Source organism: Canis lupus, chromosome 8 (genome assembly GCF_048164855.1).
Source record: "Canis lupus baileyi chromosome 8, mCanLup2.hap1, whole genome shotgun sequence".
NCBI lineage: Eukaryota > Metazoa > Chordata > Mammalia > Carnivora > Canidae > Canis > Canis lupus.
The window spans coordinates 62,725,810-62,750,814 of NC_132845.1; the positions used below are offsets into that span (position 1 = coordinate 62,725,810).

At 48.6% G+C, this 25,005-nt stretch overlaps 1 protein-coding gene across 6 annotated transcripts in view; it reads right to left on the bottom strand.

The window, feature by feature from the left end:
• The window catches only part of MAD1L1 (mitotic arrest deficient 1 like 1), a 353,832-nt gene that overhangs the window by 302,572 nt on the left and 26,255 nt on the right, over positions 1-25,005 (bottom strand). For 3 of the 6 annotated variants that reach the window (XM_072836726.1, XM_072836727.1, XM_072836725.1), the window contains one exon: positions 24,079-24,198. The exons of 2 other annotated variants lie outside the window; for them this stretch is intronic. In XM_072836726.1, the coding sequence (XP_072692827.1) occupies positions 24,079-24,198 (120 nt within the window). Of the gene's footprint in view, positions 1-976; positions 1,027-24,078; positions 24,199-25,005 lie in introns of those variants that run through there. One more of the 6 variants, XM_072836732.1, reaches the window with a different exon arrangement.

Sequence of the window (25,005 nt, forward strand, 5' to 3'; positions counted from 1 at the left end):
GGGTGGGGCCTGTCAGTGGGAAGATCCCACCTCAGGCCTGAGGCCCTGGGTCCCCTGAGAATACCCATGCTTCTGCAGGGAAAGTATTTCACTGGGAAAAGGGATAAGCACAACATGCATCGTGCTTCCCCAAGGAGAAAGTGAGACCACACAGACCCTCATGGGCAGGGGGTTGCAGCTCCCTTGTCAGGGGTGGGCAGCTCCACAGGACAAATGAAGGAGTGAGCAGGACTGACAACCCAGGGACAGAAGGCCCACTGGCGGGCCCACATTCCTCTCAGCCCTGCTGTCCCCTGGGCAGACTATGGATGAGGCCAACCTGTATATGCTAGTCTGCATGCATGGAGGGCCTTGGGCCACAGACACAGCACCCACCAGCGTGCCAGGTCATTTTCAGAGGAACCTCTTCTCTCGTTTATTAAGTACGTTTACAGAATACAAAGTGTGAATAGTCAAACTGGAGGATTTGCTATGAAAATCAGCAAGCCTTTGCCCCTTCCATTGGTCTCCTGCAGCAAACACTCTGAATTATATGAGCCAGTATATTCTCCAGACAACATGCTTATATCACTACCTTGCTGGATTTCGTTTGGGGCATTACCCACGGTTTCCCATGATGGAGCATGACAATCCAGCTTCCACATGTATGTGCACACACAAACACAAACACACACATGCACATGCATCAGGCATGCACTCCCTCTCTCCCTCCCCAGATACCAGCAATGACTCCCAGGCCCTGCCTCATCAACAGGCAGTAGTGACACCAAACCACAGGTAGACGCTCATTCATACCACTATCTTCCCCCTTCTCACGCTGCTTTGTGTTTCCCCTCACTCACTCAGTTTTCAGGGTACTTATTTCTAATCCCATCCTGAGTTCTCTGAACCCACACACCCTCCCCAGGCATCCAGATGCAGGCAGCTGCCCATCAACCACTCGAGAACCTTCCCTTCCCTGTGCAGGCTCCCATACCTCTGGCTCCAACCACCAGCGTCCCTGGGCCCCATGCCCAAATCCTCACTTTCTCCTTGTTTTCTCAAGAACGCATCCTCCAGCAGCTTTCTGGAAAGGGATGTGACAGGATACGGATTTTGAAAGTCTGCAAATCCCAAAATACCTTCAGTCTGCCCCCGCACTGGACTCAGTTTGACTGGGAATAGAATTCCAGGAGGAAAACTATTTTCCTGCCAAGTCCAGAACACACGCGCTCTGCTAGGCTCCAATGTCGCTGTTAGTTAGGAGCCTGAAGCCATTCCCGTCCCTGATTTGTAGGTAACGTACTTCCATCCTATGGAACACTGTGGCGATGGCCCCTTGGTCCAAGCACCCCTTGCCTCTGAATATCGTCCACACACATGGCCCTCTGCGTGCTTTTCTCGCCTGCTCCTATTGTTCCTTTCCAATCGTTAGAGTGATTTTTTTCGCACCCACTCTCACAGCTGCCATTCCCCAGAACTGCTCTTGTTCACTGCATGTTCTTCCGACAGAGTCTTTCCTCCTTCCGGGTTAAAGTTTCCACGCTCCTCAGAGAATATTTGTGAGGAGCCTTCTCCTGTGGTCTGCGTTTCCTCCCAGTTGCTTCAAACCACATGCTGTCCTAGTCTCCATCTTTCAGGCTGGAGCCTCTACTCAGATGCCATGCACTCTGGGGGAGGAGCTGGGGTGCATGGGCTCAGGGGCCCTCCTGCCTCGGGGACCAGGGGGCACCAAGGCCAGCTGCATTGGCCCCAATTCTGCCCAAGTGCACTGGGTCCTGCTCACTAGGAGGCACCCCACCCTCGAAAATAGGCCTGGTTGAACATCCACCACATAAACACACTTCATGTGCTGCGCTGAGGGTGGGCAGCCAACCCCACTGCCTTGATGAAGAGGATGGAGGCTCTGCCGGCCTCAAAAGACCCATCCAAGGCCCCTCCTTCCCTGCCTCCACCACTGCCACTCCAGATGTACAGATGCCGTGCTTTCTGGAAAGGCAAGAGGCATACATCCAGATGGCTTGGCCTTTATTGCTGCCTGCTGGCATTCTGTTCTCAGGTAGGCTGTGTCCACCAACAACTCTGCCAACACCTCGTCCAGCCTCCCAACAATGCTGTCACTTCCTTTTACCTTGTCCCTATTCTTGGGGACTCTGCCTTTCACAGTCTTTGCTGCTATTGTGTTGGGCCTCAGAAGCAAACAAGCAGATATGTCAATCTACCTTCTCTTGCACTGTTGTGCTCTCCACACTCCAGAATGTGCAGCTGCCACTCGGCCGTGCTCCCAGGCTGGTATAATGGCAGCTCAGGTAAGATGCATAGGGAGCCCACAGAGCTCAGGGGTGCTGCCCACAAAGAGCGGTCAGCCCTGGCTGTGCCCATGGTCACCTGAAAGCATGCAAAAACCAAACAAAAGCACGCAAAAACCAAACCAAAAACAAAACCCAAACAAGGAAAAATAGAGGATATAAAGGGGGAAATAGATGAAATAGAAAAAAATACCATACAATCAACAGAATCAAAACTAGTCATTTAAAAAGGCTGATAAAGTTGATAGACATCTAGAGATGCTGAGGAAGAAAAAAAAAGAGAAGGGACAAACACCAACATCGAGAAGGAAGAACAAATCTCATCACTACAGATCCCACATATACCATGAAAATCAAACCACAATTATACTCTCTAACTCCATCTGTGCTGTCACAACACACAAGCTTTCCTCCTTCCTTGTGGCTGAAGAACATGCCATTGTACATACCCCACACCTTCTGCCCGCATTCAGTGTCAGCGGGAACTGGGGCAGCTTCCACAATCTGGCTGCAACAAACACAGGTAGCATGTACACTTTCCAGTCAGTGCTTTACTTTTCCTTGGGTAAACACCCAGGACTGGAGTAAAAGACTCTTACATACAGAGAACTGGCAGCGGCCACAGAGGAGGGGGTGGAGAGGTGGGGGGAACAGGTCACGGGGACTGAGAGCGCACAGGTCATGATGAACACATGGATGTATGCAAGCCCTGAATCACTACTGACACATCAAAATCACCTAACTCTATGTCCGCTACACTGGGATACTGAGAAGTAAATACGTGCACACATACCTCTAAGAAGCCACAAGTCTGAGGACAGAAATGACACTCCTGAGACGGCTGCCTCTGGTTGGAAGGACTGGACGTCTGGCTACTTCCTAGGCAGCAGCTCCTCACTCCTTACTCCAGATGTGAAGGGGCCCCCTCATGGTCTTTGGTATCCCAGGAAATCCTTTCTCTCCTTTAAACTTTCTATATTTAGAAAATTAGCATCTATTTAAAAAATACACAAATCTATAACTAAAGTCATACTTAACAGTGAAATATTGAATGTTTTCCCCGAAGACTGTAAACAAAAGTGAGTTATCACCACTACTGTTCAGAAGGTACTGGAGGCCCTCGCCAGTTAACAATCCAAGGGAAGAAATAAAAGGAAAGAGATCAAAAGGAAGAAATGAACTGTGTGTTTATTTGTACACAGCACTATTATTCACATAGGAAATCCTATAGAATCTAAAAAAAAATTCACCAGGACTAAGAGGAGATTTAGCTGAGTGCAAGATACAAAGTCAATGTACAAAAAAAGTATATTATGTCTCTTACATACTAACTAGCAGCAAATACTAGAAAGTGAAATCTTTAAAAGTTTTACTCAAAATAGCACCAAACTATAAAAATATTGAGGATTCCATTTGTCCAAAGGTATGTAAGGCCTCCTCACAGAAAGAAACACCCTGGAAATAACTGTTCGGTGAGTTTTCTGGCAAGAATTGTCAAACCAGAAGAGAAGAGCTGCCCAGAATTCTTCATTGTGAATCTGTATTAAGTCCAATGTTATGGAGAAGGACTCTGGAAACCATGTGCTTCCATGGAAGCCTGAGGAGATCTGTCAGTGCCCCCGTGTCCCATAAAGTTCTCCCCTCAGGAGAAACACTCATCACAAATCCCCTTTGAAGTATGCCGAGTCCTCGGTGTCAGAGTCCCACAGACACTGTGCCTCGTGCTGGGCAGTGACGAGGCAGCGCTAAGTGCCCCACAGTCAGCTGTGATGGGAGCTGCTCAGGAGCCACAGCAGTGCCTCTTCTCCACAAGTCCAGCACCTTCCAGGCCCATGGCTCCCAGGCTTGCCCATGGAGTTTCACAAAAATAAAGACAGCAGAGCTCCATTCCAGGCTTACAAAATCTCTTCACTGTGTGGTCTTTGGTACATTCCCAGAATATTCTGTCTCAGAATTATTATTTGTTACACCTCAAGGGGGTTTTCTCTCTGTAACAATCATGTTCACTCATTTTGATGAGTCAGCTGTTAATACCCACTGACTTCTCTGCAAATAGGATTAATCGTTATCCTTACAGAGATCTCGTCTCATTTTTTAACACTGCCTTTCCATCTCTGCCACAGAAACAATCCAATGTCCTCCTCTGCTACATTATTCTTACTTATAATAACTGCATCAGATGTTTCACATTTGAGAATTACCAGCAGTAAGTAAGACAGAGCCATGAAACCTGTCCTCCGCGGGCAGTCTGTCTCCCTCTGAGACATGCCTGGAAGCTGTCTGCGCACCCCAGGTCAGAGCTCGTGTCTCCCCCAGAGAAGGACAGTCTCCAGCTCACGGAGAAGTACTGAGCCAATTCTTGGCTCCTGAGGGCACAAAGGGTACAGGCCTCTGAAGTGACACCTTCAGATACATCAGTAAACTGAGTCAGGATTTCCTCATTTTCAGTCAAGAGCAAATGATTTCAGACTTCAGCTAGCCCCAAATGTCACAGGGTAAGAATTAATTACACAGAACTAATGAACTAAAGAGGGACATTTAATCGAGATTATTTGCAGATGTTGGTTCAAAGTTCTACTTTCTCAGTACTTAAGGATGATACTCCCTTCATAACCTCTCTAACCTACAGCAATTTAGTGAACATGGCTTTGATCAGAAATGAAATTTGCAAATGGTATCTGACCCTCCTGACCTCCCAGAATTCAGAAATTCTTACTGAGTCTTCTTACTTTTCATGGCAATAGGGATATTTGTGTAGGTTCTACAAGAACCTCTCTGCTTTTTTAAGAGCCCAGAACTGGACCACCAAACCACCAATGCCCTGCCTACAGCATCTCTATCTTAGAACAAAGCTCAGATGACAAGGGTGGTAAACCACTCGTAAGGGTCAAAGGACGACTGTACCTTGACAGGCAATGCCAACAAGCACCGGGAACACACCTCAGTCCCTGGCTTACAGGTTGTAATGCCACTCTCAAGAATGCCAGGAGATGAAGGATATCTGGGGGACCTTGAGAAGAGAGGAGTCCACTCAAATTAATAGGTAGGGCAGGTGAAACCTAGTGGAGGAATATACTAGGCTCGGGTTCCCAACCTACAGAGAGCAAATAGCCTGTAAACGTCCAATCTGATATTTCTTATCTAAGTTTCTGCAGAACTTAACTTTGTGCCTGGTTATAAGCACATGGCCCTAGGGCTTCACAAAGCCAGAGAGAAGGGCCTCTGTGTTATACTAATACTCTGAGTATAACCCACATCAACTATCAGGTTGAACGTAGCTACTGACACCAGCCTAAAATAATCAGCTTTCTTTGAGACTGCTATCATTGCAAAGAAGGAGGCAAAGTGAAAATCTTCAATGAGAAAAGGGAAAAAGGGAACTTGGTATGCGGTCTCCCTATCCCTCAAGGCTCATTCTCACTCCTATCATCTTTGAGCTACGGTACACACTGCTATGTGGAAGAAAACAATAACGCAAATACCACCCACAGAAATATGCCTTCTATCCTGTGAACACACGGCTTACTACCCTGTGGACACTAACAGTTTCCTAGGGCTGCCTTCCTTGTGCAAAGTAATCCCTGTTTACCATCACTGCAGCTTCAAAACACAAAAACAGCAACAGGAACTGTGTGCACCTTGAGAGCAGGGGACACAGACCAGCATGCTCACAGCACTGTTAACCTCCACCGCCCAGCTCCCAGCACCTATCTGCTCCTCTTGAATAAGCACTGGGACAAGATGAACTCAAATTTGTTTTCCAAATTTGCTGTAATGAGATCCCCCATTGAAAATAAATAGATGGTACTTGAAATTCTCCTTTGGACCAGTTTTGAGACCTTACTGGTTCCTCCATTAATTAATACTTGACACCTCCAGATGAATAAATACAACCTACAAGATCCCTCTGTTTAAAATTACAAAACACTGCTACAAAAAATGAAATGAATGGAGAGATACACCATGAACCGGAAGGATCAATGTTGTTAGATGTCAATTCTTTTCAAATGATCCATAAACTCACACAAACTCAATTAAAAAAAAAAGTCACAACAGGGTTTTGAGCAGATGCTGATGATCTACTTCTAAAATGTACACTGAAAAGCAAGAAAAACTTTAACAGCCAACAATCTTAAGAAAGGAAACAAGGTCGCCTGGGTGGCACAGTTGAATGAGCCTCCAACTCTTGATCTCAGCTCAGATCCTGATCTCAGGGGTCATGAGTTCAGGCACGACAATGGGCTCCACACTGGGCATGGGAGTGCACTAGAATGAATGAATGAATGAATGAGAGAGAGAGAGAGAGAGAGAGAGAGAGAGAAAGAGAGAAAATAAAGACAGACAGACAAATGTGGGAGATCTGCACTACTCCCCTTCCAGACTTACACAGACCCCCAGTGATCAAGAACGGGTCCTGGACACAGACTAACGCATGCACACCACCTTTATCTATTCACAGTAACAGTGAGGGGAAAGAATGACTTGTTCAAACCCAGTGTTCAACTTGGTCAAAGTCTGGGTTAAAACACAGAACCTTGGCTCTAGCCTCAGGCCACACACAAGACAGATCACACAGCCACACATAAATGATTAAACAGAAAGCTTCTAGAAGAAAACACAGGAAAATTAATTTTCAGGCACAAAGCGGCAGGACACTCTTTAAAGCACAAAATCACTCACCATAAAGGAAAAAAAAGAAAACAATAAATTAGATTTCATCAAAATCAAAAAGCACCCCCAAGTGTACACTAAGACATCAGAGACATCACAGCTGTGACCAACTGCTACTATTTCCAAATAAGAAAGGCCTGACGAGGCTGTCAAGAGAGTGAGTGACAAGGACAGGAGCTTGTCCATGCAGTACCAACAATGGGAAGGTGATGAGAGAGCAGACAAGACTACACCTCAGGATGACCATCTCCAGAAGACTGTTCAGAGCCAGCATGAGGGGACACCCCAATGTCTGGGACACCACCCCTGGGTCTGCACCTGCCCAATTCAACCCTGGGCCTGAGAGCCACACTTGTGTCTGCCTGTCTGTTAGCATTTCCTGTATACAAACCACACCTCCTGCACAGTTAGGTCCACATCCCCTCCCATGCATGTGCCTTCTGTGCCCAATCCTTGCAGCATTGAGAGGGCCACTATGCAGCAGAGGTGCAAGCTGTCCTCTCTCTGCTCTCCTTCCTCTGGGCAGGTGGCCACAAAGGACCTGTCTTCCTGCACAGACCCTCCCTTCCAACTGCTCTGATCCATGGCCGGGCTCATCTAAGGCATTTTCCCTTCAGCTACGGTACTTTCCAACTACAGAATTTCTATTTGGTCCTTTTCTATCATTTCTGGTATGTTAATATTCTCTAGTTTTATTGCTGGTTTTCCCTGTGTTTGAGTTACGATTTCTTTGCGTGTCTTATAATTGTGAGAATGGGACATTTCTTTCTTTCTTTTCTCTTTTTCTTTTTTTTACAGATTTGATTTATTTATTTGAGAGAGAAAGAAAGTGTGAGAGCACAAGCAAGGGAAGCAGAGCATGAGCAGGAGGAGAAGCAGAGGCAGAGGGAGCAGAAGACTCCCCGCTGAGCAGGGAGCAGACGTGGGACTCCATTCCAGGACCCTGAGATCATGACCTGAGCTAAAGGCAGACGCTTCACTGACTGAGCCCCTCAGGTGCCCCAGAACAGGACACTTCAAATGCTATCATGCAGCAATTCTAAGCACCTCAGTCCCTATACCACCGAGAGGTTGCTGCTGGCTACTGTGTATTTTGCTGTTTATGTCTTCCGTGACTCTTCTGAACTACTCCTGCCACATATGCACCTTTGTTATGCGCAACACTGAAGTGTGCTCAGCTTAGCCACAGGAGATACAAATGGACATCAGTAAGCTCACGCTCCACACCCCCAAAGACAGCTACAGTCACAAAGAGGCAGGTACAATGCTGGGTAGGAACTGAAGAAGCTGAAACCCCCACGCACAACCAGTGGGAATGGGAAATGCTATAGCCACTGTGCACGACAATCTGGCAGTTCCAAACAAAGTGAAATAAAGAAATGCCCTATGACCCAGCAACTCCATCCTAGGTATTTACCAAAGATGACTAAAGACACACATCCACATAAAAATCTGTACAAGAGGGATCCCTGGGTGGCACAGCGGTTTGGCGCCTGCCTTTGGCCCAGGGCGCGATCCTGGAGACCCGGGATCGAATCCCACATCGGACTCCTGGTGCATGGAGCCTGCTTCTCCCTCTGCCTGTGTCTCTGCCTCTCTCTCTCTCTATCTCTGTGACTATCATAAATAAATAAATTTTTAAAAAATCTGTACAAGAATGCTCAGAACACTGCTATTCACAACAGCCCAAACTGGCAACCACCCAAACATCTATCAACTGATGAATGGACAAACAAAATGTGGTACATCCATCCAACAGGGTACCATTTACTCATAAAAAGTCATCAAGAACAGAGTCGTGCTCCAACACAGACAAACTTCACAAAGATGATGCCAAGTGGAAGAAACCAGACACAAACGCACCATGTGGTCTGACTCCATTCACATGAACTATCTGGAGCAGGCAAATCCATACTGAGAGAAAGCAGACTTGTGGGTGCAGAGGCCAGGGAAAAGAGAATGGGATGTGGCTACGAAGAGATACAGGATTCCTTCTGAGTGTCATGAAAATGTTCTGCAATCAGGGGCTACGGTTGCACGATCTTGATAATATCCTGCACAGCACTGAATTAAACTCCTTAATCTAGTCAATTTTATGGAACATGAATTATATTCTAACAATTAAATGAAAACCAAGCCATGGACTAGGCAAAAATATTGGCAAGACGTATACAGTCGCCCCATGAGCAGCACAGGATGAGCTGCTTGGGTCCCCTCAAATGCACATTATTTTCAATACCTACAGTAAAATGCTATATGTGAACTTCCTCCTCTTTATGATTTTCTTAATAACATTTTCTTTTTTCCAGCTCACTTTATCGCAAGAATACAGCATACAATATATTTAACATATAAAACATGGTCATCAACTATGTTATCAGTAAGGCAGTCAACAGTTAAGTTTTTGAAGAGTCAAAATTACGTGCGGATTTTTTACTGGGGGAGGGGGGAACATCAGCACCCCTAGCCCCTGTAATGTTTTGAGGGTCAACCCCCACAGACTGTGCTAGGGTGGCTGTCGTGAAAAGGGCACTTTGGTGGAGATGACTTTACCAGAGACAACAGCTGACAGCAGCCACTCACGCCAGGTGTCCGGCACAGGTCTCACCAGTGGGTAAAACACACTTCTCACCTCATAGAAAACCGCCCAGAGCGCTTGCTGCCAGTGATAATCTAAAGCTTCCAGGTGCAAATTGGGACTTTTAAAAATTTATTATCTGCCACTATAAGCTTTATAAATCCCTTTTTTAAAAGACTTTTCAGCATCTGTTGGTGATTTTTTTTTATAACACATAATAACCATGGTAAGGTTTAAAAGATCTGCATGACTCTGTGAACCAATATTTTTCAAATGACCAAAATGTATGGTGTTCCATAACCATGTGTGGATAACATGTCCACTCAAAGAACAAGACAAATCAATGAGTTTTAGTGCAGAAGTTTGCACAGAACAACAGGTTGAAAAGTCACTGATGGGGCTTCAGGTTCCACAATATGGCAGGCCACTGACATAGCATCACTGCAGAAGAACTCACATTGCTAAGATGACAATACGAACCAAAGTAATCTATAAATTCAGTGTAGTCCCTGTCAAAATTCCCATAATGTTTTTTGCAAAAACAGAAGTCAATCCTAAAACTCTTATGAAATCTCAAGGGACCCAGAATAGCCAAAACAATATTGGGGTGTGGGGGAGATCACAGTGGGAAGGTCCACACTTTCCCATTTGACAGCTTATTACAAAGCCACAAAAATCAAAACAAAGTGGCACTGGCATAAAAAACAGACACACACACTGTGCACCTTTGTGGAATAGAACAGGGAGCCCAGAAATAAACCCTTGCACGTATGGGTCAAATGATTCTCAGCACAACTCCCAAGACCATTCAGTGGGGAAAGACAGTCTTTCCAAGAAATGGTGTGGGGACACTGGACATCTACATGAAAGGAAGGATTCTGGACCCTTACTTAAGATCATATACAAAAATAAATCAAAATGGATCAAAGGCCTACATGTAGAAGCTAAAACTATAAGACTTAGAGGGAAACACAGGAGGGATAGCTTGTAGACCCTGGCCTTGGTGATGACTTCTTGGGGATGACATCAAAGCACAGGCAACAAAGGGAAACAGAGAAGTTGGACTCAGCTAAAATTCAACACTTCTGTACGTAGGACTCTAGCAGGAGAGCAGATGGGAGAAAGTACCTGCAGATCACATTACCTGATAAGGTCTAGCACCTAGATACATAAAGAATCCTCACAACTCAACATCAAGAAAACAAATCTGGGCAGCCCGGGTGGCTCAGCGGTTTACCGCCGCCTTCAGCCCAGGGTGTGATCCTGGAGACCCAGGATTGAGTCCCATGTCGGGCTCCCTGCATGGAGCCTGCTTGTCTCTCTGCCTGTGTCTCTGTCCCTCTCTCTCTGTGTGTGTCTTTCATGAATAAATAAAATATTAAAAAAAGAAAACAAATAACCTAAGAAATGACAAAGGACTGAACAAATATGTCCTCAGAGACACTCAAACAGCCAAGAAGTACATGAAAAGACACTCACCATCACTGAGCAGTAGGAACTTGGAGATCAAAACCACAATGAGATGCCACTTCACCACCATTAGGGTGCTTACTATCAAAACAAACAAACAAAAAAACTAACAAAAAAGTGAAATAAGTAAAAACAAACAAATACTAGGTGTTAGCAAGAAAGTAGAAAATTGGAACTCTGTGCTCTGCTGGTGGGAATATAAAATGGGGCAGAAACTGAGGGACACACTATGGTGATCTGTCAAAAAAAAAGTAAACAGAGAATTACCATGGGATCCAGCAATCCCACTGCTGCGTATAGACCCAAAGAACTGACAGTGGAGTCTGCAAGAGGCATGTATACGCCCATGTTCAAAGCAGCATTATTCACAACAGCCAAAAGGTAGAAGGAGAACCCAAGTGTCCATTGTCAGAGGAACAAACAAGTTGCGGTCTACAAACAATGCATTCTTCTTTAGCCTTAAAAAGGAAGGAGATTCTGGCACCTGCTACCACAGGGGTGAATCACAAAGACAGTAGGCTCAGTAAAATAAGCCAGTGCCAGTGTCCAAAGGACAAACACTATATGATTATTTCACTTGTCCAAGGTCCCCAGAGTTGTCCAAGCCATGGGGACAGAGAGGAGACGGTGGTGCCATGAACGGGGGGAGGGAAAGAAGGGTAAGGGTTTGATGGGGACAGAGTTCTGGGTTTGGGAAGTTGAGGAAGTCCTGGAGACAGTGGTGATGGCTGCACAACAATGTGAATGCCAGAGAACTGTAGGCTTTAAAATGGTTAAAACGGTACATTTTATGTTATGTGTATTTTACCACAATAAAAAAAAAAAAGATGAAAAACTATAACTTGTCTGGGAATTGTACCAAAGAATACCCACAACTCTCTGAAAACACTGTTAAATTATGTTCCCCCTGGCTGTAGGGAAACAGGTGCTTGCACACCCAGGTGGCAGGATATACACTCCTGCGGCCCCAGCTGAGGCCTGCACAATAGCTAACAGAAGCATACGTACACATAACAAACGTATATGATTACATTAATTGTAAAGTATATAGAATCTTAATCACAAAATCCTACAAATTTAGAATATAAAAAAATCAAGAATGCAACTGTATACCACATATATGATATACACATTCTTTCCCCCAGCAATCCCAATCTAATAGTTTACCCCAAAGAAATACCACCAACAATATAGAAGTGCACATACACAAAGCTACTCACTACAGCATAGAAATTTATCAGAAACTACCTAAATATCTAAGAACAGAAGACTCACTGGATGATGCCCAGAGACAAAGGAGTATTAGGTCACTACAAATAGAAGGATGAATACTGATATAAATTGATCACGCAGTGACCTTCAAGAGATATCATTACGTAAAACAAAGTGTCAAAGAGTATATACAGCACCCTATCTTTTATGTGATAGAAGAAAAGAAGATATACATATTCCTATTCATTACGAACAGTAACACAGGAAGGATACACCAGGAAAACTAAATAAAACACGTTACCTCTAAGGGAAGGGAAGATTCAAACAGAATGGGGACAGGATGGAAAACATTTGTTTGGATTTGCCTCTGTGTAGTTTTAAAAGTCTAAAACATACTTGTGTTCCATACATTCAAAAAAATCAAATTAAACAAGAATGGGGATGAAAAAAACAGCTATAGATAAAAAGTAAATTGAGAAAGTGGCCCTTACTGTGACTTCAAGTGAATATAATAACCACTTGAGAGTAAAAAGGAGGGAAGAGAAGGAAGGAAAAGAAGGGAGGGAGGAGCAGAGGAGCAGGAGAAGAAGGGGGAAGAAGGGGGAGGAGAGAGAGGGAAGAGGAGGGGAAGGGGATGGGGAGAAGAGGGGCAGAGGGAGAGAAGGGGGGAAGGACAGGGAGGGGAGAAGAGTGAGAGGTAAAAGGAAGGATAGGGGAGAGGAAAAGGAAGGAGGAGAGAAGAGGAGCAGAGGGGGAGAGAAGGGACAAGGGGGACAGAGGAGAGGAGAGAGGAAAGGAGGGATGAAGGGAGAGAGGAGGGGGACGAGGGGCATGGGGGCAGAGGAGCGGGGAGAGGAAAGGAGGTGTGGAGGAGGGGAAGGAGGAGGGACAAGGGGGACAGAGGAGAGGGCAGAAGAAAGAAGGGGTAAAAGGGAGAGAAGAGGGGATGGGGAGGAAGGGGAGGAAAGATATGCAGGCAGAGGGAGGAGAGGAAAGGAGGGGTGGAAGGGAAAGAGGAGGGGAGAGGGAGAGGAGGGACATGGGGACAGAGGAGGGGGAGGAGGGGGCATGGAGGCAGAGGGGAGGGGAGAGAAGGAGGAGAATGGGGGCAGAGAAGAGGAGAAGATGGGGAGAATATGGGGGGAGAGTAGGGAGGGCATAGGGCAGAGGAGGGGGGAAAGGAAGGAGAGGAAGGGCAGGAGGAGGAGGAGGGAAGAGAAGGGCAGCTTGCTCAGGAACAGACTCATGGGAACAGCCCCGTATCTACTGGAGAAACTGTGTGTGTAGTCCCCACGGTCCTGTAAGAATAAGCACAGTGACAACACCAGAGCCCCAGGGCCGTCTGTCTCTGCTGACATGTCATTCCAGAGGAGGCAGCACTGCTCACGGAGACCAGGGCCAGAGGAGAGGTACAGAACCCACAGCCTTGTCCATCAGGGAACGTCAGGGCAGGGAGACATCTGCACTCTGACTCTGGGGCGCTGGCAGGACTGTTACACATTTGTCAAATGTCACACGATCATACACGGCTTTTTACGCAAATCCTACTTGAATGAACTCACTTTTTAAAAAATGGCAATTGTGTTAAAATTTCTGTAAAAGCATTTTTATCTGCAAAGGCAGGTGTATATATGGCTGTGTACCCTGCGGTTGGCAGTGATGGTTTCTGGAAGGAAGGGCAAAGGGCCAGGGGCAGGGGAAGGAGTTTGTGTTACACCAACGTTGCTCCAGATGCTATGGCGTCTGTAGAACTTTCTTTGGGGAATACAGCACAAAAAAGTGAGTCACAAATCACAAAAAAACTCATTTTCCAAACTTCAGAATTAACACATTGAACACTGTAATTCAGAATTTTGGGTTAAAAGATTTGCAAAATTTATCTCTATAAACATGTTAATTTTTCTGTGCTGTCACAACTAAAGTTCTTAAAGATGTTATTTCTTTATTTCAGAGAGAGTAAGAGAGAGCAGGAGTAGTGGGGAGGAGCAGAGGGAGAGAGAGAAGCAGACTCCCCACTGAGCTTGGAGTCCAACACAGGTGTGATCCCAGGACCCTGGGATCAAGACCTGAGCCAAAGGCAGATGCTTCACTGACTGAGCCACCCAACTGCCCCTAAAGTTGTTCTTTTTAACCCCTGGAATAATTCCTTTTTGTTTCTAATTTTGCGTATCACATAAACAGATGGTGTTCAGAGATGCCACCTTGGCTCCCCATGAAGCCACATCCCAGAATCCATGCTCTGCATACCTCCCTCCTCCAGGATAGACTCAATTCACAGGAAGAAACAGAGCAAAGTGATGGACGGCCCCTCTGTGACCAGGTCACAGAGAATGGCTTCCATCTTGCTAGTGCTGCCACCCTTGCCCTCTGGCTGGTTCTACCAGAGAGGCCAGAGAGGCCAGCTGCCCTGCCATACTATGCTTTGCGGAGAGGCCCGGGTGGCAGGAAAGTGAGCACTGCCTGCACACATGAGAGCAAGGAAGCCAAGCGGCCTCAGTGCAGCCTTGAGATAACCACCACCTTAGGAGAGGCCGGAAACCACAGCACCCCACAAAGCCAGTCCAGATTCGTGATCCACAGGGACTTGAGGTGAGAAATGCTCTTGTTCAAGCTGCTAAGTTCCAGGGCAATCAGTGACCAGTATGCATCTGTCATCTCTAATCTCCTCCAGAACCCAGGCAGGAGGTGCTCTGAGCTCCATCTCACAGGTGGGGACCTCAGTGCAGCAAAGGTGGCAGCTTCATCATGGGCAGGCTGCAATCCACCAATAGGCCTAGAGGTCCAGCTCCCCCACGGTCTCTCTCTCCAGGATGGCCTGAAGTGGTTTCCAAGAGGTCAAGTTCAAAAGAGCCCAACAAACTGATCCTCACTGGTACTTATCAGGCTGCACTGCAGTCCCCTACAGAAACCCTTGAACTGCTATCCCCCACCAAGACCCACCCCAAAGCCCCTGGGCTCTACTCCTCCTACAGCTATCTATAAAATGCATACAAGTTCTCCCTCTAGGAGCTAAAGCCAAAAAAGACAAAGAGGAAAAAAAAAAGCTTGGACCGGGGAGTTAGGTCCAGCATGGGCCCTCCTCTAAGCTCTGCCAACAATCAGGATGTCCTGCTGTTTCACCGGCCCTCAGATGAACAGGTCAAACTCATGGGCACTCCCAAGAGAAAAGTGCACATACGAGGCCCAGAGGTGATCATGGCCACAACATGGCTTCAAGGGAGGGAGGCATGTGGCACCCAGGCTACTGACCCAGCTAACGAATCCCAAGCAGCACTTTGAAAATCTGGCAATTTTACAGAAAGACTCCTATTCCTAGCTTCTTGTGAACATGTGGAGTGCCTCCCAACACAGGCCATAGACCTTCACAGAGCAACCATGAGCAGAGCCGATTCCTGCCAGGCAGCATGGGCACACTGCCTCACCCTGGCTAAGGGCAGAGGGCTGCTCCAAGGCCAGGTGCCCACTGTGGCATCAGCTCCCTGGAGTGCTGTGCACATATACAGAACACAGAGCAAAGGGCCATCCTGTGGGGAGAGTCGGGGACACTGGCCCTTACACGCAGAGCCCCTGAAGGCAGGTTGGGGATCTGCTATCTATGCTATCACATGGAAGTCAGAGCAGGTGCTACTGATCCAGGTCCCTCACAGGAAACAATCCTTTCTGAAACAGCGGTGTTTCTCAAAGAATGAGGAGGTAGCCTCTGAAAATCCCTTGTTTTTTTTTTTTCTCCCTGGTGGTTATGAAGTATGTTTGGTTTGTTTTCTCATAGTATGCATGTAAACCAGAGTTAGGACGGGGGTAGCCCATCAACTGTAAATCTGTATTTGGGGCTGAAAGGGGAGGCAGCCAGAGGCTGCAGTCCCTCCCACCCCATCCTCTTCCACTCTTGGTAAGAGCTCTGAGGTCTGGGAGGCAATGCAGGGGTGCGCATGCACCCGACAGGCCATCAACCACCCACACAGGCAGAGTAGCATAGGGCAGAGCGGAAAGCAGATGATGCTCAGATTCCTTGGGAACAGGTTCTCTGAGGAAGAAAGTTTACAACAGATTCTGAGAAAGAGTGGAGAGAAGGGGAGATTTTCTCCCTCACCTACCTCACTCCTGCACGAGCGTCATGCCCCAAGGAAATGACAGAAAAGATGTCATTAATAAATGATTCCAACTTTCTTTTCAATGGTGCTGAAAAGTATATGCAAATCCATCCATAATTACGTTTAAAAATTCCATTTCATGGGATAATCAGACTTCAAAAAACTCAATTTTAGTTTTAATCAGATTTTAACAAGGATATTAAGTCCATTTCGTTTAGAAAAGGGGAAAAAATGTGAATTTAACACAAAATGTATTCAAGCTTAGCCCCGGGAGATAATTAAATAAAATTAATTTGGCAAGGGTTGTCAGTAAATGGAAGCACTCCAAACCGAGGTTCATGTTTCTGATGGAAACAAAAGCAACTCCTTGCTGTACAGATACATGGCTCATGTTTCCTGAGGAGGGGGCAGCAGCCTATCCCAGAGCAGGAGGATGGGGTAGCCAGGGAGACGAGGTGCTGGGAAAGAGAGCCCTGGAGACTCCAGGGGTTCAGGCGGAGACTAACAGCACCCAAGGGGAGGCTGAGACACAGCATCCAGCCCAGCTCTGGTGGTCTACGACCTTCCCTGCAGGAGGGCTTCCCCTCCCTGATCAGATGAAGCCTCCTGCCCTGGCCCTCAAACCCTTCTCTCTCAGCACCCTGTAACGTGACAGTGCTCTGCTCGGTGGTGGAGCAGGGACCTCGCATACCTCAATCTCTGTACGCCGTGATCACTCGGCAAATATCTGTTGAATGGAACAGGTATGGCCACAATGCCTATTCCTGACCACTTTAAGTCACCAGAGAAAAAGCAAGACAGACACAAGCACTGCTCGGCCTAGGCCCTCCAACACCTGATATGGCCTCCCTACAACATGTGTACTCCAGAGCAGTACCTAACCTCGATGGCAGCACCTCAATCCCGTGCTTGGTTGACTCCCACTACCTCCCTCCAAACAAACTCACATCCCGAGACCAGATTCTCCCAGAGCAGAAAATTAGAGGAAAGAAATTACCCTGATCCACTGTGAGTAGAGGTCTTAGGGGAAGGAGGGAGAAAGGCTGAGTTGGCTGGCCAGCCCTACAGCCTGAAGCAGGGGTGGGCACATTACTACAGCCTCCAGGCGGTATCAGCCCACCATCTATTTTAATAAAACAAAGTTTTCCTGGAACACAGCCATACCCCTCATTTACATCCTGTCCCAGGCAGCTTTCTCACAGGATAGCCCACAGTTCTGCTATTGTCCTGGATCATCCTAGCATTAGCACAAAAATCCCACGTCCCAAGCCACATTGCCCTATGCTGGTCACCCCGTGCTATGCTGCAGAGGTAAGGACTTGTAGCTCAGGCTCGATGGGCCATAAAGCCCCAAATAATTACTAACTAGCCCTTTACTACAAAAACTCACAGCCTCTGTCCTAATCCATCCCTTCACGGGCACCGACTGTTCAGTCAAGAAAAACTCAGAAAACTAAACTGGCAAATGAGCCAAACAGGAGAAAGTTTTGTTTGGGTTTTTTTTTTTTTTTTTTTAGATTGATTGATTGACTGATTGATTGGGGGGTGGGGGAGGGATTGCATGCATGAGCTGGGTGGAGGGGCAGAGTGAGAGGGAGGAGCAGACTCCCGGCTGAACAGGGGGCCTCAAACGGGGCTCCATCCCAGGACCTCGAGATCATGACCTGAGCTGAAGGCAGATGCTTCACTGACTAAGCCACCCAGGCACCCCAGAAAGTACATTTTCTATCATGGAAAGTCTCTGTCTCAGTTGGGAGATGGGCAAAGTGGGTGGAGGGGAGCCGGAGGCAGCGGCTTCCAGTGATGGAGTGAATGAGGTGCAGGGATGACGGGCACAGCACTGGGAACACAGTCAGTGGGGCCATCACGGCACTGCACGAGGTCAGAGGGTAGCTAGGTTGTGGCAAACAGGGCATGATACAGTCGTGTGCAGTCACTATGCTGCACGCCAGAAACTAGTGTCATGTTGTGTCAACTAAACTTCAAGAAAAGAAGGCTTTGTCCCCAGAGAATCAAGCTGAGCAATGGCCCCTTCTGGGACACTCGGGACACTGCAGCTGAGCTCTAATAAACAATGAAAGATGCCCCAACTAACAGAAACATCAGAAATAGCTCCTAGTGATTCCTCTCAACTCACTAAACCCAAACCTTTCTGTAAGGGCCCAGAAAGAATGAGTTTTGGGTCAAAGGTGCCAACTCTGAGACCCAGATGCTACACCAGACCGGCTCCAAGCCAGAGTGTGACAGCAATTCTAGGAAAAGGCAATGAGCTCCTGAGACCTAAGGGCAGCAAACTCAGGCCCCATAGGAAAGGCAGAGCCAGAGAACAAAAGGCAGAGCTCTTCCGGGAAAACAGAGCTGTGTGTGTCTGACTGTCCTCCCCACAGACTCACGAACGACTCCTGCCAGTTCATGAGCTGACAGACAGCAGTGCTCTGAAAAATCCAACCGAGAAGCAACCCTGCCACCGCCCCCCTCCTTTGCTGTGGGAGGATGGTTTGGTTCTACAGAGCCGAGGGCAGTTTGCACGTAAAATTAATTGCTAATCTTCTAACTGAGCCACCTCTGAGAACAAGAGAGTGTCCTATTGCTGCCCCAAAAGTTAAATCTTCCTTTCCCAAGTAATTACTGTCTTCCTCTACCTCACAGAGCCTCCCCCATCTGAAAAGCAAATCCCAGCACCTGCCAGAAGGTGCTTGGTCCTGAGCAAAGGCAGGGAGGTCAGCCTTTCAGCAGGCGGGCAGACCTTCCTTGCCAAAGTTCGGCTGGGAGCCTTCAGGCCTCAAACAGCTGCTATCAGCTGACAGGCTGCATGCCTGCATATGTGCCGAGTGCTCCTCGGGCTAAGTGGATGGGCAGCGCCCCAACAGAAGCCTGAAATGCCAGCAGCAGGCTGCTCAACTCACAAAGACGCAGGATCCAGCTGCATGGCACCATGCGGCCAGCCAGATGGATGGAGGTGATGGAGGGCACTGCCCACCAAGCACTGCAACTAGCCAAGCAATCCAACGAGGGTGGCACAAATTTGCTCTGTGACCTTGCCAGTGAGCCCCCCAGAAGCTCTGGTGCTTCCTCTGCCCAGTTGGCCCGCCTCATCCAGAGCTGGGAGGAAAGTGAGCGAGACGCAAGCATGAGCTGGCCTGAGCAGCCCCCCCAGGGCGGCCCCAGCTCAAACAGCCATCCTGTCAGCAAGGTAAGCCCCTCTTCAGAACAGGGACTGTCTTAACATAAACAAGCTCTGCAACCGCTTGTCAGCCCTCAATTCCAGACCACAGAAAACATCTGGCCTTCTGCCCACCAACATTATTCAAATCCAGCAAAGAGACAACCAAGGTTTGACCCCCAACTAAGTCACATACTCCTGCAAAATGCTGCTGTGGCAAGTTTTCCTTCCTGAGCCTAAGAGGCTCTCCTTTCATTCTGTTTAAAACTGTCTGTCCTCGGGATCCCTGGGTGGCTCAGCGGTTTAGCGCCTGCCTTCAGCCCAGGGCATGATCCTGGAGTCCCAGGTTCAAGTCCCGCATCGGGCTCCCTGCATGGAGCCTGCTCCTCCCTCTGCCTGTGTCTCTGCACCTCTCTCTCTATGTGTCTCTCATGAATAAATAAATAAAACCTTAAAAAAAAAAACAAAAACTGTCTGTCCTCGTACCATGAGGGCAAGAGGCCAGCTTGTGTGACTCTATCCCCAAAGCCAGCTGATGTCTGCCAAACAACAGAGCCTCCAACAAATGTGCAAAGAATGAACATGTGATTGACTTTTCCCAAAATCTCAGTTCTATCAACAGATCATCATCTGGGGTCAGCAGGAGTGAGCAGGGAATAGGCACTCACCCACAGAGGAAACAGCGGCCAGATTAGAAGGGACCCGGCCTGGAACTCGAGACACAGGCAGAGGACCTGCTGACACCTCAACTCTCGAAATGCTTGCACAACTCGACCACCACTGCTTGACCCCCTGCTCACAGGCGACTGTCCCCCTGCACTTGAAGGGGCACCTTGCCCCATGCCACAGAGCTTGGACACCTGTAGTGGGCTACCCTGCCACATGGAGGCCTACCAGGCACGGTCTAGCCAAGTACCAAGGCCATGTCTCAGAATTCAGGTGAGGAGAGGCCGTGGAGTGGCCATGGAAAAGAAGTGCTTCCTCCCACACAGAGGATATTCCCCTTACCACTGCAGGCCTAAGTCCAACCTCCATGGCATGACCAGAAACACCTCCAAGAACTGATCCCTGCCACCTCATGGGCCTCTGCCACACCCCACACGCTGGCCAGAAGTACTGGGAATGAGGGACATCTGAGTTCACCAGATCCCTGTGGCTGGGGTGAGTTTGTACAAGCTGCTTCCCCTGCCCTCTGCCCCCTCCCCTTGCCCCCCTGCCCAGAACAAGTTCCAGCCTCTCCCAGGAGCCATGCCTGATGCACCAGCGCACCAGCTTGCCCATACCTAGGAGGACTCAAGACACCTACCACTCTAGCACCAGACATACCATAACTGCTCAGGAAATGTCCACGTGTAGGCAATGGAAAGGAGGGAAAATCTCTAAGAAGCAGCATGAGACCTTGCTGTCGGACTCCCATCCTGAGACCCGGCAGGGGTCTGCCCACTCCTCCTCCCCCATCTCTGCCTAATGGGATGGCTCGGGTCCCCAGTTAAACCAGTACATCAATCCCTGTCTTACCAGATGCCAGGGAAGACAGTAAACATTTAGGAAGGACTGGCTCCCTGACCCCCTCAGAGCCAGCAGCAAACACTAACCTCTACTATCACCTAGCTCTGATTAAACCAGGAACTACCCAAGCCACTCAGACACTCTGCTAAGCACAGCTCCCAGATTATTAAGGACAAAGCCTAAAGAGCAATGAATTTGTTTTGTCTGTTATTCAGTTAGGTCAGGCCCCCAGAGCCTCACAGAAAAGGCAAGTCTGCAAACCTGTTGGCTTCAGGGCCCTGAAGGTCAGCAGCAGGCTTTCCACTCACAGGGTGGGTCTACTTGGCCCAGCTCGTATTCCACAGGCTTCCAGCCATGTCTTCTTGGGCCCAGAGGTCCTCCACTCTCTCATGGAGGAAGGGAAGAGGCAAAGAGAAGATCCTCATCAGATAATCCTACACATCCTTAAGGGATAGATGTGTCCCTCAGAAGCCCCTGCCACCCATCCTGCTGCCAAAGCTGGCCAGGCTGCCTCAGGGCTCAAAGACAAGCACAAGCATGTACACACCAATCCCCAGGACATCCCCCTCACCTAAGACAGAGCCGTGGGAGCTGCATGCCAAGAGTCAAGGTCAGTGCTTGCAATGTGACCGCAGGACAGCAGTGAATCCCAGGTATTTGCTAGAAGCACACAACCCCACCAGGGTCCCATCACCTCCTCTCCCATGTTTGCAGTCCAAGGCTTTACCAATATCACCGCCATAGCCATATTCCCATACGTGGGCCCACTAACTCAGTATGACCCACCTCAACCCTTCTGGCATCGTTAACTTGCAAAGACATAGGTTGGTGGCAGAACAGGCAAAGTTCCCATCCAGATTGAACACAAGCAGACCTAAAGAAAGTTGATGTCCCATCTCCCGGGATGTTCAGGGTCCAGTGTATGCCAAGGTATGCCAACTCCACAGACACGGTCCCCCCAGCAGGATACAGAGGGACAAGCACTGCCAGGTACCACAAGCCAATCACTTTGCCAGTCAATGCCTGGGTGCCATCCCTGTAGACAGGAAGCTGAGACCCAGACAAGCCTATAAGCAGCCTCTGCTGTGCAGCTTTCCCACCAGGGAGATGCCCTGGTCCCCATGCCTGGAGGCTGCATTCCCAGGCATCTGCTGCCTCAGCGGGCTTGTCTAGGTCTAGTAATGGTCATAGAAAAGGGACCCAGAGTAAGCCCTCAAATTCAGACCTGTGCACAAGTGACAATTCTCTCTGGCTATTTCTGTGATATTTCTGCTTCAAAAGCACATACCCAAACCAGAGTCCACAGCTCTCCCTTCCTAAGAGCCAAAACCTATCCCCGCCTCTGCCCCATCTGCCTGCACCCTCCCAGCTCCCCTACCTAGACCAGGTAACCTCCTATTTTGTATGCCTAGGATGTCTCCCAGCCTTTGCTCTGTCCCTGTGGCACTCTTGCTCCAAATTGGAGCCACATGCAAAGCCGACCTGTCATGGCAGGCTGTCCTCCCCATCACTCGGCCTGCTCAGCAGCCCTCAGCCTCTGTCTTGTGCCCCACACTCACCGTCCCCTTCAGATTTCACCCCAAGCCTGGCCTGCCACCTCCCACAGCACTCCTCCCTTGGGCCAGGGCCTCCTGAAGACTCCCCAAGTTCAGGAACCACTGTCCCAGGGTCAGTTGCCCCTTCGTGCTATCTGTGTGATGCTTTGAAGAACGTATACCTCCCACAAGGCGAGGAGCATGTGCTAGGGTATCTATACCTGGTACACAAACAAACCCACCATTCATTCTGTCCCTGCGCTCCCCAAGACGAGTGTAATGGGAGGGACACTGGAGATCCTTGGCAAAGACAACCAGTGGCCTCAGAGCCCCACCACCAACTAACAGAGTGACACAACCCAGGAGAACAGTTTCCAACAAAAGCTTCGGTGGTCCTTCCCTAGGTTGAGATTGATAAAGCAGATGGGATTATTGGCCAATAAAAACAGACTTCCTGAGTATAGGCCTCATTACATCGAGTTAATGAAAGTCATTAAAGCAAGCAGTCTGGAACCAGTTCATTTCCTCCAGGGTGGAAGGACTCAAGGATTATGGGTGGAGATAAGGCACCTGGCCCAGTGACCCATCTGCTTGCTGCTCTCAATCCTACAAGATGGCATGCTTCTGTCATGAACCCCAACTGTGAGGCACAGCTTCCCAGAGTCCCGCAGCCCTTCCAGCCATCACTGAACCTGACTGAGGGAGGCCTTGGGGAACCTCCAACTCTGTCAAGAGGTCGGACTCCTGCACTGTCCCAACTGTGCAACCTCCGTACAAGGAATCATCAGGCAAGACACTGGGCTCTTAGAGAGCTGCACACCAAGGCGTCCAACGTAGTGTAGCTGGGGTTCAAGGACACAGGCACTAGCAGGCACAGGAGCTACACCTGTATCGAGCACTTGTGAGAAAATGTACCAAAGCCAGCAGTGCCAGCAGCCTATACAAAGAGAAGTCAATGGCTGGCAGAGCAAGAGGAGAATTCTCCCCATTGACCTCTCATGTCTTCTGAACACTGAGCTATGAACACACTGCTTGTTCATACAAGGGTCTCCAGTCCCTTGTGATCTGAAATGACACCAGTTGTTCCTCAACGGTTTCCCAAAGGCCACAGAAAACACCAAGTCCACTCTTCCCAATTCCTTGAGGCACCGGCACTTGTGCCCAGAGCTGCTTGGCATCCCCACCAGGTTGTTGCCCACTACCATGAACAGATGTGCCCCCAAGTAAAGACCCCACTCATGGCAGCAGAGGAAGCTCAAAACAATGACCTTCAGAAATGAAAAGGAAGAGCAGTGTGTAAATACATGTGAGAAATTAGCCACTGTCAAGTGGCATTAACCTGATGCCCCCTCCTCTCCAGGTATGACACCTGTTACACAGCAGACCAGAGGGTGTGGGAAGGACACAGCCAGCTCTCCTGCCCCAAAGCAGCATGGGCTTCTCTGCCAGTGCGACCTGAACGCATCTGCTGGAGCAAAGCCAGCAGCACCCCACTCCACCTCCCCAACGTGGTCTTGGTTCCAGTTCCCAACTTGAACACAGCAGCCTTTCACATGTCCACCTCCTGGAAGGCAGCTGGCCGCTTCCAGGACGGAGGCAGTCACTTGCACCACGCCATGTGCTGGGCCCTCTCTTGGTGGGCTGGAGACCTAGAGCCTGGACCCCTGGCATCCAGAGGAGACTGAGGAGAAACAGGAGAACAAAAGGAAGATGGTAACTTCTCAAAACTTTCATTAGAGAACATTCCAGACGTGTGCAGAGTAACTGCTATAACACAACCAGCTCCCAAGCACACCAAGGTCCAGCCACCCTTGTTTCTTCTCATCTGCCATCTGCTGTCCATCCCTGACTCAATTCGTTTTACACCTATCTCATACCATAAATTTTACCTCAAAACAACTGTACCTAAGACTTGGGTCCCAGGACACTGACTTGAGGATGGGTACAAGACCACAGCTCCCTGGAGGGAGTGTCCAGTCCCTCCCCAACCAAGCCCTCAACACCAACTTCAGGCAACCCTGTGCTGGGGGCTTGGGGACTTAGGTTCGTCTGCTCTTAAACAATTTTTTAAAACTTTAATCGCTTTCTCTCTTCCATTCCAACTTGATTTGCATACCTCTCCAGCAAAACACTATTCATAGAAGGTTGGCTGGCAGCCAACCTTGCCACTGACTTAAGTCAGACCACCATCTTGGACCCCAAGCCCATTTACAGGCTTGCACTGTCACTCCAGTCACCAGGCTGGGAGGAGAAACGAGTGCTGTGAGCAGCACTCAGCCACTGGGTGGTTCCTATCCTGTAGACACCTAATTCCCCCTTTCCATGGACTTCCGGGGGCCTCCATAGCCATAGGACAAGGGAGGCAGGGCCTAGGGCGGCAATTCCGTGCACATCTCACCCTTGGCTTCATTGCACAGGTGTCTTTCCACTCTTTACCCTCTGCACTCGCTCCCTCCACACACTTGGGTAGATGTTCATTTCCACACAG